Consider the following 19,885-nt stretch of genomic DNA (forward strand, 5'->3'; position numbering starts at 1 on the left):
TAAGAACAGTGGGTATTTGCGAGCTTTTTCCCTTAAGCTTTTCTCGCACTGCGGGATTAGTTGATTATTTTGGAGCAACAATTACCATGAAAATAAAGAGCGGAAAAACGCGATTTATCCTTACAACAAAGTTTCCACCTCTTTCAAGGTCTTATTACAAAACTGTTCATTAGCTCACTCGGACGGTACCTCTGGAAGCAGAAGTTTTCTCAGCTTTGTTAAGCAGTATCTCCTTGTTCGCTTGAATTATCTTTTAATCACTCAAACTTTGAATTCTCTTCGCCTGAGCTCGCTTTAATTGTCTTGATTGTGACTGCCTTTTCATGGCAGCCTTATCGGCTGCCTGCATCGAGGGTGAAAGTTTCCTTACTTCTTCCCTGAAGGCTACGAAATGCTTTGCAGAGACTTTGAAGCACAAATCAATTTATATAAAGTAAAAGAAAAGGCTTCAGAGCTTCGAGATGGGCATGATATTCACGTCACTGAGTCGTTTGAAGTATTTGAAAACATAGGCATGCGTAGCATGCAAGAGTTATTTATTCGGCTGGGTGGATTGAGGTGGGACAGTTTGTGTACTTAATGTTTTCGTTTTCGTCACCGAAAAGAGCATAACTTTTAAAACGAAAATATCGCATAAATTCGAAAGACAAAAAAAAACCTAATTTATCTGAACTCACACAGATATTATGTGGTCTACTGTCTCTATTATCTAAACACTTCTAAGAAATGAAATACATCGGTGCCACGTTTACTGTTGTCTCCTTCGCAGCCGTTGTTTGGTCTCGTCACACAACGCCCCCTATTTCACGGTTGCGAAAGAGAATACGCCAACTGCCGTCCCTCTAACAGATAAAAAAATCAAAACTATTCGTTTACAGTTAGTTACCTCAAAAATATAATTTCGAGTAATTTTACCACGAAAAGCAAACTGAAACTCTGCTGTACCTCAAATAGACCCTGACCAAAGATATATTGCGATCTCGAGTAAGTGAAGATACATTGAACAAGAGAAAACGATACTATTTGAAAGAGGGTTCCTTGATTGGTTGTCGCCTATCTGGACTTTGCCCTCTGTGTGTTAAATACGTGATAAAATGCCTGTTGTTTTACAAGGAATTAACCGGCAATTGGGTTAAGTCCAAGGGAGCTTAAAGCGACTTTAACTCGTCAAAAAAGTCAAACGCGAGAGAATTGCGTGGAAAATCCAATATCAGAAGTATTTAGTTTTATGTTAATTTTTTTCAGTGGGGTTGGACAATGCGTTTAGAATACGTGGTAAAATCCAGGCCCCGGTTGTTCGAAGGTTGGGTGGATAACGCTATACGTTTTGCTATCACTTACCCGCTGGATAGCGATTTATTCGTTGGATAGTGTTATCCGCCCTTTATACAACTGGGCTCAGGTTGTTAACAAGGAAATGACACGTGATAGTGCGAAGTCTTATGTGGAAAAATTGGAATTTGATTAGTGGAATACAGTTCAATCACGTGAAAAATTGCTTAATGTTCATGTAGTGCAGTGATTGGGTATGTTCTGATTAGACTTTGGAAGTTGTTTTCATGGTACTTGATGGAATGTAAGTTGTTTGGCGTGTGCGTTGTGAGTAAAGGAGCGGCAAAAACACGTTTTAACTTTAAAATTTAAAGGGGAACCTTTCATATCCCAATAAATCTCGACCTTTATCAACGAGGTTCTCGCGAAGGCCACAAACCATTACACTTAACATTCTTTGTGCACAGCTCCCTAATCCATGACATCATTTACAAGAAAACAATATCCAAAGGCTGTGATTGGTGCAAGATATCCAAATGCTGGGATATGATTGGTGCGAGGTACATACCCTAATGCGGCAACCTGATTGGTGCGAGATACATACCCTAATGTGGCAGTCTGATTGGTGCGAGATACATACCACTCTATACGCTTTAAAAAAAAAAAGAAAAAAAAAAAACCTGGAAAAGGCTGCTCCCCGCCCCTTCAGCAGTGAATCTGGGAACTTGTACATTGTCGCTGACACGAGCAGCGTGGGCTCGTGAAGTCAATTCCCGCGAGATTTGCACGCGATTTGTGAATGATAAACTGACGCAAAGTGGAGGTTTAGCACACATCTGTGCTTCGGAAACGTCTTCATTGAATTGTCCCAGTCCGTCGTTTATCAAGCTCCTTAGATTTCTTCCAGACGTCAGATAATCTGTTGCCACTTAATTTCCTCTACAACCTCAGCTGATTCACATGGGACGCGATGGACTTATTTCGCCATTGTTTAAACGCTGTGTAAAGAGAAATTTCCTAGAGAACCAAAATTAACAGGTAAGACACTTAACAATGGACACATTGTCTTTATGCGCTTTCAAGACTTCATTTGCACAAAATCAAAGAACTCCTAGTGTATTTTAACAAAGCCTGAATTAATCCTTAAATTTGGCGCTTGAATTAGTTAGTCAGCTCGAACAAAAATATTTCAGTAGCCACGGTAAAAAAATTTTATCGGTGACAACGTTTTTCTCGGATGGTATCCTTCGTTTAAAATGTTTTCGGAACACATTGGTTATTTTTAAGAGTTATGGTATAGTGTGGTAACTTTCCTGGTACTTTAAACCAAGACATAGCCCCGAAACAGTGATGGAATTACCTCGAAAGTACGTTCAGAGTGAACTCGGGTGTGAAGGCATTTCTCGCTTGGCGCCAGGAAAAGAGAGATCTAGTATGAAAAGCGCGACTGTCGGGAACAGTTCTCATAAAAGTACTCTCTCTTCTTTTCACAGTGAGCGATACGAGCCAGCAGTTAAAGTTTTATCGACCTGTGATCAGTTCTCGAAGATTAATTCCACGAGTGAGTGTCATGGTGTTGTGAGGTCAAATGTTGCTTCTGGGAATCATCAAATGTCAAGTTTTGAACGGGCTTGCTACGAGGATTTTCAAACATACATCCCTGAAATTGCACATGAAACGCAGTTTATCTACCCTAGAAAACTTTACGAAAACAATGCAGTTTATGGTGGTTTATCTTCACCTAATTCAGTTGTAAATTGTGACAATGAATTGACACATTATTCCAGCGCCAATAGTCACACAGTCACACCAAGTTCAAGACACTGCTTGTATAATGATAGATTGGATGTCTTTGCTTGTGAAGGCCATGAAAGGAAGGTTACACCAGGGGCATCCAACATGCTAGGGGGTCCTAAGTTCATGGATGCAACTTTCAGCTCATGCACACAAAGTGGATATCCATGGAAACAAGAATTAGAACCAAGTCTTCATGAAAGTATGAGATTTTCTAAGGGTGCATACCGAGGTACACCAAACAAGGTCGTGAGCCATTTCAATCAGTCATTATGTCCAACTGTGAGTATCCGGGTGGATATTTCATGTCCACTTTCTTCATGCAGTGATGATAAAGTGTCATGCTGTTGTGGAGATGCTTATTCTGAACATCCAGTGCAGAATTCCCATTGTTTTAGTGAGGTGCTGGAGAAACGGAATATTGTTGGTTACAGGCCAAATGAACTGCAAAACATTCCTATGGCAACAGTGAAAAGTAAGGTAAACTCTTGCAACAATCAGATTAGCTGTGGTCATGTCTGTTCCAGTGGTGGGATTGCTAGTGCATCAAATTGGCAGCTTAAATCAGATTGCTTTCCAGAGGGAAATTTCAAGCCTTTTCCACAAAATCTAGACTCTCCACTTGAGAACAACAGCTGCATAGAAAGGTGGAATAGTGGAATATTCGACATGGGCCCAGCTATGCTGAATGGGAATTACATAACAGATGAAAAAAGATTGTGTCCATGGATTGGGTCTGATTGCTCTGAAAATGGGTTGACATGTCGTAAAGAAAAAGATGAAACTCTTAACTCATGTGCAATAAAGAATAAGGAGAAGATGGGAAGTGCTGACCACTCTCCACCTGAAAATTCTTGTATTTTGATGGAGAAACATTTGAAAAATGTGGATTTTTCCAACCAAGGTCAGATACCTTCTAAAGAGTTTTCCTTTTCCAGAACTGAAATGAATCATTCCTATCAGAAGAGTCATAGTGGTAAGGGGGGCATGGAATGCATTGAACTGACACCCATCAATCCAAGAAAGATCTTTGGACAATGTAGATATCAAACTAGTGGAATTGTAGATGAGAAGTACAGTTATAAAGAAGAAGCACCAGCCCAGACAAAAACCTGGCAGAGTCCTCCCAACAAAGATACATATTCACAGCTTTGTGGTGAAAGTCCTGTTAAGGCAAGAAACAAGGGAGGGCTGATTGAGGCATTGTTGGAGAGAGATCCATCATCTCCTATTGCAAACCTTTCTAATTTGGTTGCCAGGATGCATCCTGACCATGCAAACATCATGACTGGAAAAAAGAATCAAAAATTTGATGGTGTGTAGAAATTAGGAATGCCTTTTCCCTTTGCAATATTACTTGTCTTTTCTTTGTTGTTAACTCTAAGATGGTTCATCCCTAGGGCTCAGAAATGAAACAGTCAACAAGAGACGTTCTCATTGTGTCTGTCCAAACTGTCTCAATGGTCTCAACAGTGGAACTGGAAATGTGCAGCAAAGGTCACATAGTTGTCATTATCCTGGATGTGGCAAGGTACTTGACAAGATGTAAATTCAGTTTTAAAAAAGGGGCTGTTTATCCTAAGTTAAATACAACTGCATGTACTTGTGCTGTTAAGTGATGGAACAGTGATAAGTTGTTATGTCTTTCATTGTGCCATGCCAGTTTTAATCAGGAGTTCCCTGTCCCAAAATGGCCTCTTTCATTTCATACACACTGTCAGGTTTTCAGACAAATGTACCATCAGGTCAACATTTATCAATAGTAGTCAAGCATCTCTTACTAGTATGATATTTAACCATTACAGTCCCTTAGACTTCAAATTAAGTGGTGGATGTTTTTTTCATCTCCATGCTATGATATGTAGGTCATAAAAACCTTGTTTTGACCAAGGTATGCTGAACAGCATCCTCAAGTTCTGTTTTTTTTTTTGTTTTTTTTTTCATGCAGGTTTACGGGAAAACGTCACACTTGAAGGCTCATTTACGCTGGCACAAAGGAGAAAGACCATTTGTCTGTAATTGGGTTAGTTTGTTTACACAGAAGTGGGGGAGAACCCAATCACCTGATCACTTTACTTTACCACCACCTTTGCAACAACTTCTGACAAACCTCTGACATCTTTTTTTAACCATGAAATTTAGTATTCCTTCCCTTAGGTTACACATTTCTTTTTTTCTTTTTGGATTTTTTAAGTATTCCCTCAATCTCCCTCATCCTACTGAACCACTCCTTCTCTTTTTTGCATCACCCACCTTTCACCTTTATTTTCACCCCATGGAATTATCAGCAGTACTGATGCACATTACCCATTATCTCTTATACCACACTTTCTCAATTTAAATTTGGAGTTACAGTGGATAGAGATGACATAATCATGAAAGTTAAAAATCATTTATCTCTTTCTAGAATAGTGGAGCTCGTTGTTGTGGCAAGAGCTTTACTCGTTCAGATGAACTGCAGCGGCACTTGAGAACACATACAAAGGAGAAAGCTTACACATGCACCATTTGTAACAAAGCATTTGGCCGAAGCGATCATCTAAGTAAACATCTCAGAACCCATGAGGGGAAAGGGAGAAAGGCTGTTCATGACAAAGACGGTGGAGAAGATTATGATAATCACAATAACGACAACCCAACTGACATTGTAGATGATGATGATGATGTTTTTGTAGATTACTAAGGTCAAGGAAATCCTTTTTTAATTTTTCATTATTAAATAGCTCTGATATTTATGAGTGATACAAATTTGTTATTTCCCTTGGGAAAAAAAGTGTTTTATAAAATGTTTGATTATAGCAGTTTGATGGATGCCTTAATTCTTATGATTGGTTTCTATCTACTATTTAACCCTTTAACTCCCAGGAGTGATCAACAGGTAACTTCTCCCTATAATATCTAAAAACATTATCTGCTAACAGGTCATGAGAATATTCAATCTTATCAGTTCCAAGTTGTTATCTCTATCTGACACCAAATTCTGGTAATGTATTTACTGAGAAATGTGAGGCAGCTAATGGGGAGAATTTACATTCAGGTCTTGGGGGTTTAAAGGTTAATATTCATGTGGGTTTAATTTCCTTTAAGATTGTGCTTGAAATATTTTTGGGAGAATGCTGTAAAATATTAGTACAGTTCTACTGACATTGTGGTCATTTCCTCGATTGTAATTATGTTGTTTGAGACAAGCTTTTTCAAGTTTTTGATGTTTGGTAATTTTTTTCACAATTATCACCAATAAAGTAATAGTCTATTTTATGACAAAGAAACACTTTTTTGTTGTTGTGATATGACTATTTAATATATTTTGTCATTTAGTTGTAATAAAATTAAGCACAGTTTAAAGTTTTCAGTTTCTATCAGGAATCTGTGTGTCCATTCAACTAGTAAAAATTTGACAAAAAAAATCAAGAGAAAGAAGCAGTGTGATGAAGGCTAACAAACGTCAAATGATCAAGCTTGATTTGCACTGTGGTCAGCTTGTTTCACGCCCAAATTGTTCATCAGTTTGCCTATTTTTTGTCCTGGCAGAGTGCTTCAATCAAGGTTTTAGCTTTGTTGCAAAAGCTGGAAAATTTATGGTCAACCAATTGCTGGTTATATCACCCATGTAGCTTTACCTGGGCTATGCTACCAGGTCACAGTCTCCAAACAGCCCCTTCACCCTCCCTTGAATCCACCACTACTTTTGAAAGTGTTATACTGTCTTAAAAAATGAGGTCATGGAAAGAATTAAAACAAAAATATACAATGATGTTTCTCATAAGCAAAATGTATTATTTTCCTAGTAATTCATGAACATACTAATACATCTCACATTCAAAATTAGGCATCAATACATGCTGGTGTATAACTGATAGATGTGGCAAGGAATACAAATAACAATACCAAACTTCTCTCATTTGTCAGGCATATTTAAAATTTACAGCCTTAAAATATGTACCTATTCAATCTTTTTTAATTCTTTGCTATTTACAAGCATGAAACAGAGTTCCTTTAAACTGAAGTTTCTATAAAATAGATCTAACATGGTGATGATAACCAATTAATTCTTCAGAATCAAGGTCAGCAATAGCTTAGGGTGATCTGGTGAACTTAGTGTTACTTAACAATTTTTTCTACTAAAATCTGCCAAGTCCAAATTTTCAAATTTTCTCTGGTTTGGAGAAAAATCCCAAAATGTGCCTTCTTAATCACATGTGTTCATCAAACATGGAGTTAACACCTCACAAAAATTATATCAGGCTAGCACAATTATATGCCTAGTTCCTAGACTTCTATGTTTTTGTGTTTATTTCAAATGTAATGAAGAAGGAATCAATTTGAAAAGGCCAAAAAGGATCATCAAAATTTGACCTTTAAAACATTTTGGACCAGGATGCTCCCTTAACATACTATGGATCCTTACTAGACAAAAACATGTCATTGTGAAGTAGAAAGACATCAGAAGTGTTTAGACTTCTCAATAAACCTAAGGGCTTAAGAGTGAAAAGAAAATGGAGATTCTGGACACTTAATAAGCCTTCCACTCCATGACACAACCTTATAGTTCCCTTCTGTACTAATTGAAAAAAAGAAAAGAAAAAGAAAGAGAGAGAAAGGTAAATATCCCTGCTTTTACAGAAAATCATAAAAAGTTCCAAGGAAAAATCTCCATAATCTCAAAATAAATTTTTTTTTTCCAAAGAACTAAAATACTTGCTAATCCAAGAGTCAATCACCTGTTCTTGATGTGAGTGTCCAAAATGTGAAACTGGGAAATTGAGATTTGACGATGTTCATATTATTGCCAGTCAAAAGGTTGAGCCTATTTATGCATTGATCCTGGTGTGGGAATATCTCATCTCTCTTACTTATGTCCAACACAATTTGCAGGACTGGAAGTGTTGATCAACCCTTTGGCCTCCAAGAGTGACTAGCATCTAATTTCTCTCTACCATATCACCCTTGAATCAAACATGAAAGTTATAAGAATAGAGGAGATGATCACCAACTAAAGCAACTCTTGATTGTTAAACAAATTCTCCTAATCAGCTTCTTAGGAAATGTGTAGAGAACAATATGGAGAATATGCATACTGATGTTAAGAGGTAAAGGATTAACATACATATAATAAACTGCAATAACACTTAAATACTGAAATGCATACAAACAGCTCAAGAATATTAATGTAATGCTGCTGATGCCAATTACAACAATGTACTTATTTCAATAGTTTACCCCTATTTTTGTGTGCAAAAAACCTACATACCAAGTCATTAGGTTTGGTAGTTACATATAGGTTAATTTCTAGGGGCAGCGCTGTGTATGTGTATCCAACACAGGCACAAAGGTATGCCACAAAGCACCAGCTGAAACTGGAGCCACTAAGGCAATAAAAGGAAATCTCTTACTCAATTAATTTTTATTTCCAAGAAGGCATGTTAAAAGTCAAGTTCCAGCCATTGATCTTTGGTAATTTTACATCCTCACATGTTGAAGGAGAATGTATTTGAAAATTTAAATTACTGCTTTTAGTTCCAACTAGGTTGTTGGGTGATTTATACCATTCAGAAAAGTGTCAGGTAGGTTGAAATTTCTTGATATTTAAATCAGCTTTCAAATTACCTTTTATTGCTATGGCTCCAGTTTTATCAGATGCACTGTAATAAGTCAAATACTTGAAGATAAATAACTTAGTTTTACTACCTGTAAAACTGTTTGCACAAAAAATTTGATTGTATCAATTTATGTCATAGTTTCAGTACCTCAGGATACCTTGAGTTGTAAATAACTTAAGAAACATCATAAAATTATCTGCTTCAGGAACTACTCTTGCCATTACCAATTTCCTTTTTCTTTACGCATTTTCTGCAAATCCGCAGCATCTCTCCTGGCTGCAGGGCAAATAATGGTTTGATATGTGAAGGTGCTTCAGTGCGCATAACACATCTGTATGACTTCACAACCTTTTCATTGCATCCTGCACATTTCACAGGTACTTGATTTCTTCTTGTCATAGAATGCCCCTTTACTAGATAAAAAAAAGCCAAAAAAACAAAACATCACTGATGTGGTCAAATAAATATATCGTTACCTTTTTTTGCCCTAATAATGTACATGAAAAATTACATGTTTCTGATTCGTTGAAAACAATTGCATTCACATGTAACAGGAGGGCAAAGTTGTAACACATGTGAAAATTACAAATAGTCCATGCCTGCTTTCAAAATTTTGTTTGTGTCGACTTTCTGTGATGTTTTTTCATGTACATTATTTACAAGTAATAACATGGTTTCTCTTGCAATTTGGTGTAATAAGCACTTTTAAATATTTCAAAGACTATAAATTGCACTCATGCAATTTTGTTGTCTTTGAAAAATTTACATGTGCTTATTAACACCACATTTCACTCAAAATCATGTTTAACTTATTACCCATACTAATTGTTTTCTGTGCATTTAAGCCAATGCACACAAATGTGTCTTGCTCCCAGATTCCATTCCCCAAGTTCATGCTGAGTATGAATAATTTCATAGGTATAGTCCATCTCTGAAAGTATTATTTAAACCCTCAAAATGCTCTCTATGTTTGGTATAATCAGGGGCAAACTCCAATAGTATGCTCCCTCAAGTAAACATGTCATGCAAAATGACCTTGGAGCATGCTTTAGGAGCAAAAACCCTTATGTAAGATGGCCTCAAAAATTTACATATTTTTTTATTTTTGTGCATGTATGTATTAACCCTTTCACAACAAATTCTTGTAACTAATTTACAGGGAAATGTGTAGCAGCTAGGGGGGAATTGGGAGTAAAAGGTTTGATGTTAATTAATTTTTTTTTTCTGCGGAAATGTGTTCTCACCTTCTTTATCTGGTTCTTTTGCATCTTTACTTTCCTTTGCATAAGTATGCTCTTGCTTTACTTTGCTTGAAGCAGTACTTGTGGAAGATGGTGTATCATTAGTTTTCCTGGACATTTTCTCAAGCAAGGCAGCAGCAACAGCCCTCCTTTTGCCACCAGGAGTTTCATCTGTTTTTTTCTCTGCCTCTGACTCAGAAAATGAAGCCAGTCTCTTTCGGGTCATTATTGTGGGCATTATTTGTTTATCTTCGCGTTTTCTGTCTGGAGTCCCTGAACTTCTTCCCTTCCTTGGTGATGCAACTTCAGAAGAATCTGTCCCTCTCAATACAACTGGAGAGAGTGATGCTGATCGTCTTCCCCTCGTCATAATAATATCCAAAATGCTTTTAGAGTCTGTTGTTTTTTCCTTGACTTCCTTTGACTCTTTGGGTTCCTCTGTATTTTTAGATTCCAATTTACTTTCTTCAAGTTTTTCTCCGTCTTTTTCACTCTGTTTATCCTTTGGCTCTTTGTCTGTTACAGTCATTTTTGAATTCATTTCTTCTCTGTTCTTCTCTTTGGAACTTGTTTTTGAAATGTCCTCCACATCAATAGTAGAAACATCTTCACTTGCTTTTGATTCAGCACATATATTTTCTGTCACTTTTTCTTTTTCCTTAGGCACATTTGAAACATCAACATCATTTATCTCTCGAGAGTCCCCACTTTTACTCATCAACAAATCTGTATCATCTTTCAAAACACTCTCACTTGGTGATGATGAATCACTTTCCTTACCTTTCACTTTGCTGATACCAATCATAGACTTCATTGACTGTGTCCCAGAATCTACTTTTACTGACACTGACTTCAGCTTACTTGCTGTAGCAGTTTCTTTTTCAACTGTACTGTTATTGTTCGCTTTTTCTGTCAAGTTCGTATCACTTTTTGGTACATTGCTTTTTGGTAAGGTTAATGATGCCTTACTACTCACATTAGAACCTTTGTTTGATTTTCCAACATCAGTCTTTGATGCTCCTTTGACAATCGTCTGAATGCCCTTTGGCACAGCTGACACAAACTTCACATTCACTATTTTATATTCTTTAGTCAACACTCCCTTTGTCGATGGAGCCTTCTTTGTTTGTACAGCTGGTGTACACAATTTCTTTGAAGCTGGTTGAGGTTTGGTCTTCTCATCCTTTCCGCTGTCTTTTCTTTTCTTGTCATCTCTTACTGGTGACTTTACACTGTTCTTTTCCACACTTGTGACCTTTGCTTTCTCACTTCCCTTGACAGAATTGACCTTTCCAATTGTTTTGGCATTTTTGATCAGCTTGGCACTGTGAAGTTTTGCAAGTTTTCCTTTGACAACCTTCACTTTCCCTTTGCCAGCTCCTGTCCCGTTATCAGCTTCTTTGGGTTTCTTATAAGGCATACACCTACGGCAAACTTTGACAATCTTCACTCCAGGGGTAAACAGATGCTTGATTTTATCAGGGGCATTTTCCTTCTTGTAACAGCTGTAGGATTTTGTGACCAGTTTGTCACAAAGAAAGCAGACTATTCCACAAGTTCTTTCTGTAGTAGATGTCTGGCCATCTGCAGATTTAAAAATAAAACAATAAAATTGAAAGTTGAAGGAAGTAATTGGAAAGAGATTGTGCATGACCATGTCTTCATCTTTGATTTTCTCCATCATACTTTACCAGTCCCCTAAATAATCCTTTACACCCTAATATCAATGTGCATATTCTCCGCTCTGTTCTCTATACATTTCTGATGATAAGGATAAGTGAAACAATCAAGAATTTCTTAACCCTTTCACTCCCACAAGTGACCAAGACAGAATTTCTCCTCACAATATCAATACAATATCAAGCAGGTAGGTGATGAGAATAGAGAGGAATATCAATTATGGGATGATTAGTTGATCCAATACCAAATTCTCTGAACTAACATCATAAGAATTGTATAGCAGATAGTAAGGAGTATTACTAATTAGATCTTGGGAGTGAAAGAAATAAGCTGGTGATCATTTCCTAATTAATCTCACGACTCTAATTTTTGATTCAAATAAGGTACAGATTAGAATTACCTGTCTTTTTCTGAGGCTCTTGTTTAACACCACTCTCCACTTTGGCTGCCTTTGGAAGAGGAGACTTAACAGGCTTAGGGATTGCATTATGAGATGGTGACATCTTACCCTTGGGGGGTGGTAAGGCATAGGCATGGTCCAGAAATGTCAACTTGTTATTGATGTTGTTTATCTCAGAATTCTCTGATCCACTCAGAGCTGTTGGCAGTGAATTATTGTGATCCACCAGTTTTTTGAGATTTTCTGTTACATTTACTGGAGCATTATTTTCGTTCTGTTTCTCAACTTGCTCACTTGCTTTATCCTTGTCCTTTAGGCTGTCAACATCTCCATAAAGTGTGAAACAATTTGGTGTAGAATTGTATTTTCCACTTTGATGCCTCACAACAGTCACAATTCCAACACTTTTAACAGGAGAGGGTGGTGTAACTACACTTTGCTTAAAATTCCCATTTTCAGCCAAAATTAGTTTAGGGAATTGTCCTTCTTTATTCTTTGTTTTACTTCCACTCAACATAAATCTTTCATCTTCTACTTCCATTTCATCTTCATCAGCCATTGTTTCATCACAGAGGAGGTCCTCATAGGGCCTTTTCAACCTTTTCTTGAGGTCTCGTGCAATGTAATCCATACCTTTAGAGGCACGATTGTAGGTAACACCAAGAGGTGTCCGCAGATGAATCCTCTGGCTGGTCTTGGAACGCAGCAATATAAGCGCCAGGTTTTGCCGGCAGCGCTCTCGTGAGCTGAAACATCTTTTGCAAACCCTGAGGCGGTCATGCTCTGGGGTGACAAAGCTTTTTAAGTGCACTGGTGCACTGGTGCGATTGATGAAACGGTAAGACTTGAATGCTCTTAACCCACACACATCACATCTTGGTGGTTGCTTGGGAACACCTGTGGAAAGAAAATGAAACTGGGCTCTGATCTGCGCTATTGCTTTTGGACAACATAATAATCTATACATTTACAAAAGAATAGACTTATACAAAAGAAGAGACATTTATGTTGCCTGTACCATTCAGTATTAATAAAGGATTACCAAACTTCATGTGCGCCTGAAAAATTCTGTCAGGTTACATGTCTTGCTTAGCCAGTGATTGAACCTACACCTCTCAATCAAACCTTTAAGTCCCAAGATGAAATAAGTATTTCTCACTTCTGACTGCCATACAGTTCCTTATAAATTAGACAGGAGAATTTGGCGTTATAAATGAACACCCTCTAGCTGATAAGCTTGTGCATTCTCAGAACTTTTTTGCACTATAACATATTGGAATCAAAAGGAGAAGTAACATGTCAATCACTTCTGGGGGTTTAGGGGGTAAGAATCTAGTATGCCAACCACTAGACCACCATGTCTTCCATACCTGGGATTCAAAAAAAGAAAAAAAAAAAATCTCTAATATCTATTGTGTCTTCCATTTCAGTCACAGTGTTATTATTCCGGGATAAATTCTTTAGAGAAATCCTTCCAAGTCTGGGATTTTTCTCATGTAAGAACATGAGATGGGCTCCAAAGCTGAACTAGAACTAATATTGACAAACTTAGGCAAATAAAAAACTTGTAGGGGTTTGGGGTTTCACAATGTTCCCACTTCCTGGTCTAATAATTCTTAGCAAATTTTTTTCATGGATCTCTCAGACCCTTGTACTGTCAACTCACCTTTCTTGACTTCCTCTTTTTCTTCCTCTACAACGGTTTGTTTGTCATTTACTTGTTCATCATCACTGACACTCTCCTGATCACTGACGGAGGGTGACGCTGGATCCGATGATGGTGTGGGTGGTAATAAATATGACCTGCTGTTACTATGACACCAAAATTGTTAATTTAAGTACTAAATGAGGTATTTCATGATTGAGGAAGCTTTAGCAGTAAATAGTTTCATCCCACTAGTAATAATTCATTGTGTAGTCCAGCTGATCATCCAGGTAAGAGAAGTCCTGAGAAGGACTGTTGTTGGTAGTAATGGCTGATGTTTCAACAATTTAGGGAAAGTCATCATCAGAGTTGAGACATGACTCTGATGATGACTGCTGTTAAAGCATCAGTCTCTAATACTACCAATAGTCCTTCTCGGGACTACCCTCATCCTCCAGATTACAAGATTAGTCAAATTTTGTGTCTAGAGGCTCACTGATGAAACCAAAATTATTGAAATTCCCCTGATCAATTCTCATTTACCGCTCAAACACATTTCCTTGTAAATTGGCTGGGAGAATTTAAAATTTTGTCTACACAAAACCTTTCACTGAAAACTTAATCCAATCTCACAACTTATTGGCTGGATATTGTCTTGAAAATGCGAGAAGAGGTAAGTTGCTAACTACCTTGAGAATCAGTAAATCAATCACAATTCATCACTGTTGATGAAGTGTATATTTAAGTTTTTCAGCTAAACAAATAATTTTTCCCACACATCTAATGGCAAAATATTTTATACATTGAACAATAATTTCTTGTGTAATGACATATATATCTGACATTGTATACAGAATACTTATTTCATCAAACCTCTTTTGGCTGATGAGATCATTGAAACTTCACTAGCTGAAGTCAGTGCCAAACTTAATTAATGATGTACGATGTTTGTTAAATATCAAGCATATAAGGTATATTTTGCAAAGATAATAGTTGAATTGTAGTTACCTGATAGGCACAGCTGGTCTTAGAGGAGACAAGTGTTCATCCTAAAACAGGAAGTAAAATGTAAATGCTATAAATATTTACCATTTGTTGGACAATCAAGCACTATTTCAATTTCTGTGTCATGACCAGACTCTTTCAGCTCCAGATGTGAAAAACAAACTTTGATTACCAAACTTTAATTTTGGTCCCAACTCAAGCAATTTGGTGGCATGTAGCATTTATGGCTGACAAAAGGCAAACACCTTTCAGAAATTAATCTACATTAATTGGACGACTTATTGATCACTAGGAACCAAATAATTTATCTACCAGCTGACAGGTTTTCAGTAGTTTAAATTGGTCGTAAAAGTTAAAAGATCAAATCATGCAACTGTTAACAATTTGAGCCAACGAAATCTCCAAGTTACAAGTGCCACCATAAATTCCACGTGACACCACTCTTGGCCTTTTGCATGCTGTATGAAATATTGTACACTTACTGGATTCCTAGGAGCTGCAAATTAAAAACTGCCTCTGGGAAAGGGTAGCAAATGAAAGTATAACCATCTTAAATGACTTTCATCTACTTTCTTTCACAATAAAACAAAATCTAGCAAAATAACTTTTATTAACAATTTATGTAACATTTCTGTCCACACTTGCTGAAAACAAAACTAGTTTAGTCCATACTGTGAAAAAAAAGGCCTTGGCATAACCTATGTTACCATTCATGATCAAAATTAAAATAACCCAAGTTCGCAAACTAGAGACCAGTCAGAGAGGCTTCATGAAGAGACTTGGAAGTTAGGCTTCATTTCGCATCTTATGTTTCAGAGAACGCCCCCTAATCAACAGTTTTCTCTAAGCGCAGTAATGTAAACAACAGAACATCACTAAGAAAACCTACCAATTGAGGAGTTATGCGCAAATTAAATTTCGATCGCATTGAATAGGAAATGCGCGTCCTGCGTGAATTTTTTAAAGCCAAATGCTGTCACAAATTCGCCATCGCATCGAGGTGTCGAATAATGATTGTGCGCCTGACGCAAAACCTAACTGTTTGCAACTGTTTCGAGATCAAACCTGTATTTAAAGTTGAGCTGTGTGTCTACCTGACATAGGCAAAATTTTCGTTAAACATTTCAAAAGCATTTCAATAAAAATCGTGCGTAATATGAAGAAGTCGCGCACTTAAGTCAAGCGGAAATTTTTAGTAGTTTGCTCGACGCAATCTCGGCTGTGAGAAAGTACGACTTGACGCACGCAAAGATCGAAGTACCTCTTTTTGTGTTTATTTGCTTTGCGCCATCGCAGCTAGCGCTTCGGTTTAAGATGGAACGTTTTTCTCGATGCAAAGGTGCGAATTTGTTTTAAAACTCAAACATTTATCGGCCAGCGCGTTACTTTTAGTTTCTAAACGGCGCCCGCCGCCATGTTTTAGTACAAAATATGTGCGTTCTAGAATTTTTACGAAATTCACCCAAGAAAATGACATTTTCGCTAGAATTTTCGTTTATAAAGGTTGCGCACATTGAGATGAATAATACAGTTTAACTGAGTGTTTAAATCTAATTGCCAGTTGCGAGAGATTCCATGCCACAAAACAAATCCTCTTCAATTCGCAAACAGCCGGCCGGCAATAAGGTTTAGGCAGGTCTAAACAAGATCGAAAGCAACACTATTCATTTGTCGGTGCGCATTACTCATATTTAGCCAAAAAACACTCCACTTAGCCTAATATATCGATTCATAAGTAAAAGCGCGAGTAATTTGGCCTTTCCTTGGGCTAAGAGTACGAACGAAGGACGAAATTCTACTCGCAGCCAACGGTTTCTCCCTGTATCCACGCTTAGACGAAGTACGCGAAATGGACAAAATCGCACTCGTTCCACGCCATACACGGCAAATCGTAATTTTTTTCGCCAAAATTCCTTGCGTAAACATCTTACAAGGAAACAGATAAAAAAAGTTCAGCAAATATCTGGATGCGCAAATTCTTAAAAACGAAAAAACGAGAGGAAAGCGGAAAGCGCGTCGCAAAACGGCCTCGATTCTTCAAATTTCAGTCTCTGACCCTATTTTCCAGTTTGCGCCGTGCGCGATCGCCAAAGTCTAACCTTCCTCTACATACCTTTTTTTTCGGAACAGAGACTTCCTCTCGCGTTTCAGTCTTTTTAACGAGCCTGTCTACAATGGTTAGAAGATTTGTTCTGGAAAACAAGAAAAAACACAGAATATGTAAGCGATAGAAAGCGACGTCACAAAACCGAAACGCGGAAACTTCAGTGCGGAAATTTCGCAGTCGATTAAGATTTCTCACCGCTTCTTCAATGTTGATTCGAGCGCCATTGCGAGACGATAATTCCCCGAAACCGCGTTTTAAAACTTCGACATTTAGCAAAGGAGATGCGTGAGGGTGTTGGTGAGAGAACTGACCGAGAGAGAATATCCAACGCAAGACTCAAATGAGATTTGCATAAAATTTACAAGTTAGCGCGCCTGGTGTCAACCCAGGATACATTGCAATCTCTCAAAAATTATGGGCTGGTCGGAGAGAAAGTTTATTTTTAGCACATGAGGTAGTCTTTCAAAAATAATTTATTATGATGTAGGCTAAGGTAGAATGAAAATAAATTCGCAAGTGCTGTCTAGCCTGAAATTATTGAGCATCATAATTTGAGAAGAAACGTTCCTTACAAATTGTAGACACCAATCAAATTCTTCAACTGGTAAAATACTATATGCGTCAAAAATTGCCTTTGAATTTTCTCTTTTGCATCTCAAAACTCATTAATTACTGCAATAGAGATATATTGAGCTGTTTTAAATCCTACATCAGGCAATATGCCACCTTTTCAAGTCTAAGCCTTGGGGAAAAATTCCGAGAATTGCAAATATTTTTTTACAGCCTGAATAGCCGTAAATCGGAGACTTCTGAAAACATAATTTCGAAGTCATTATTTCAGGTCCTTCGTTGTGCCAGTGGAGGAGAAGGACCGTTTTTTTTTTCGCATAAAAAAAAGGGGATAAAAAATCACAATGCTTTGTAAGAGGCTTTCTCTAAACCATACACATGCTGAAGAAGATCGTATGATCAGTACAGAGAACCTGTTGTTCAGAAGAACACTGCTCCTCAAAGAGAAACTTCAGGCTCATGCAGAAAACATTACAAACTTTATCCGTGCAGTTACAGATAGGGTTTGTCGCAAATAAAAAACACATTTGACTCATCCACGACAGACTGTGTTGGAACAGTTCTCTTTTATTTGCGCTAAAATCATCGGACCGTTGCGGTCACACAGGATCTTTAGAGCGGGTCTCGAGTGATCCAGTTTTGGATTGATTTTAATCTATTACACCGTGTGATTGTTCCATAAAAATCCCACCCGTGACCCTGTCAAGCAATCAGATGCGAAATCAAAACAAATCGCAAATTCGGGTCTGACTCATGCTTGATGCAGCTTGCTTGTTTTGTACTTTGAGTTTTCAATCAAATCGTGAGAAAATTTCTTTGCTTCGATTAGTGGTCTTAATTACGTTAAGTTCTTTTCTCCAACACTGATAAAAAAAAGCGCTCTAAGATACAAGCTAGCGTGGGAGTTCTGTCAACCCTCTTCCGCCTAAATACCCAAGATGGAGAATAAAACGACTGAGAAAAGTTTTGCATGGCACTTTTTCTCATCCTCTCTCAGACTATACCAGTGCACCTAACCGCGCTGGTATAAAGTTGTGAACTGATCTTGTTCTTACTAGTCTCAACTGAAACACGTTCATCTACCAGTTTTTAGTTAGCTTCGCTTCTTTGCTGTGATTTGTGATTTCAGGGTAGAAATTGAATTAAATAAAATACAATCAAGCACTAAGTGATGAATTCGTGTGTCATGAAGTTCTGTCATATATAGATACTGACTCTGTTCCACATAAGGTATATTGTGAACTAAAAAGGTTAGTTTTCATACCATAAGAGCCGAAATCAAGACGCTGTTTCTCAACAATATCGTATTCTCACCTGGAGTCTTAAATCCTAAATCTGGTTAGTGGTGCATGCCAAAGTATACATAAGGCTTAGATCACACAGTTCGTGAAGAGGTTGTGAGTAATTTGCTCACCCAGATACGAGTACAGTGTGATGCAAGTCGCGTCTATCCAGTTAACCTGTCTTCTACAACTGTCTTAACCTGTCTTCTTCGCATCAGCCGATCCAAAATGGCAAAGCTAATTGATGCTTGTTCAATAATGAAAGAAAAGAAATAGCATTCGTGGGGGTGAAGTTTCCTGTGGTCGTGTATCATGTCTAAAAGAACAAGGGTCACCTTACGGGCTACAGAACAATCATTTACCATGACTGTTACAAAGCGTCAGGCTCAGAATGTAAGGATTCTCGTACATAGTGTGGTAGTCTTGTTTGCCCATATGGTTTTTTTTAATAATGTTTACAAAATTCGGGCCGTTTTTCTGTCTAGAAATGATTACTTGCCCACGCACCTCAAGCAGAGTTGTGTGGGCAAGTGAGCATATCCGATTGCACAATTTTCCTCCTTCATGGTACAGTAACCCCCAATAATTTTTTTTACTTTCGAAAATTCTCTCAAAATCTTCCCTAAATTTTGACCGCAGACACCCTCATTTTGAATCTTGCCTAGCGCTCTGGTCAATTACCTGTGTTCTATTTAAGTCTCAAAGCTTTTTTTCTTTATCAGTTGGAGATTGATTTAAACAATCATTTCTATCTGTCTATTATTACAGGATTTAAAAGGAGGCATTTTAGACTAAAATAATGATTCTCCTTTCCATACCCAGTGTAGTGGCTGTATTTCAAGACCAGGTGTAGGTAACAAATTAAACGTTACTAACAAATGCATAACTTTTTCCTGGTCCCAGGAAAGGAAGAGATTTACTGTAAAACGTTCAGGGAGTTCTGTTTTCACCTTTGACAAAGATCAGGGATGTTTTATTTTCGTCTCACTACATCTGTCGTGATAACCGATATCGGATCAATGTTAGTGCATGAACGACTGCACACTTACCCCTCCCCTAACCCAGCCACATTTAACTGATCACAGGTTAGGGTTAATGTTGGGTTAGGGGTGGAATAGGTACGCAGTTGCTTAGACACTGACATTGATCCCCGAAATCTTGTCATTTCAACCAGATATGTATTTACGAAAACCGCTTCGGCTCATTGAATCCCGGCTTCATTTGATTTGATTCCCTCAGAAAAAAGCTTCACATATTTTCAGACTTTTCTGTCATCTTCTTTTCCCTC

The 19,885-nt window shown here is 37.7% G+C and overlaps 2 protein-coding genes across 4 annotated transcripts; one reads left to right on the top strand and one right to left on the bottom strand.

Moving 5' to 3' along the window:
* Positions 1–1,884: 1,884 nt before the first annotated feature.
* On the top strand, positions 1,885–6,411 carry LOC113686012 (uncharacterized). Of its 3 annotated transcripts, XM_027203613.2 has the most exons (5): positions 1,885–2,310; positions 2,766–4,381; positions 4,467–4,597; positions 5,015–5,089; positions 5,474–6,411. In XM_027203613.2, the coding sequence occupies exons 2-5, from the start codon at positions 2,884–2,886 to the stop codon at positions 5,747–5,749; spliced, it is 1,980 nt and encodes a 659-aa protein (XP_027059414.2). In that variant the 5' UTR covers positions 1,885–2,310; positions 2,766–2,883; the 3' UTR covers positions 5,750–6,411. The 3 variants fall into 3 exon arrangements, with proteins under 3 accessions (XP_027059414.2, XP_089046258.1, XP_027059410.2); XM_089190132.1 differs by lacking the exon at positions 1,885–2,310 and having other exon boundaries at positions 2,499–3,970; XM_027203609.2 differs by lacking the exon at positions 1,885–2,310 and having other exon boundaries at positions 2,504–4,381.
* A 434-nt stretch (positions 6,412–6,845) lies between these two features.
* On the bottom strand, positions 6,846–17,133 carry LOC113686002 (uncharacterized). Its single transcript, XM_027203597.2, has 7 exons — positions 16,940–17,133; positions 16,751–16,829; positions 14,641–14,681; positions 13,654–13,799; positions 11,988–12,884; positions 9,911–11,491; positions 6,846–9,079 (listed from the first exon to the last, which is right to left on the bottom strand). Exons 1-7 carry the CDS (start codon positions 16,966–16,968, stop codon positions 8,868–8,870), a joined length of 2,985 nt encoding a protein of 994 aa, XP_027059398.2. The 5' UTR covers positions 16,969–17,133; the 3' UTR covers positions 6,846–8,867.
* Between the last annotated feature and the right edge of the window lie 2,752 nt (positions 17,134–19,885).

The sequence above is a fragment of the Pocillopora damicornis genome, chromosome 12 (genome assembly GCF_964200805.1).
Source record: "Pocillopora damicornis chromosome 12, jaPocDami1.2, whole genome shotgun sequence".
NCBI lineage: Eukaryota > Metazoa > Cnidaria > Anthozoa > Scleractinia > Pocilloporidae > Pocillopora > Pocillopora damicornis.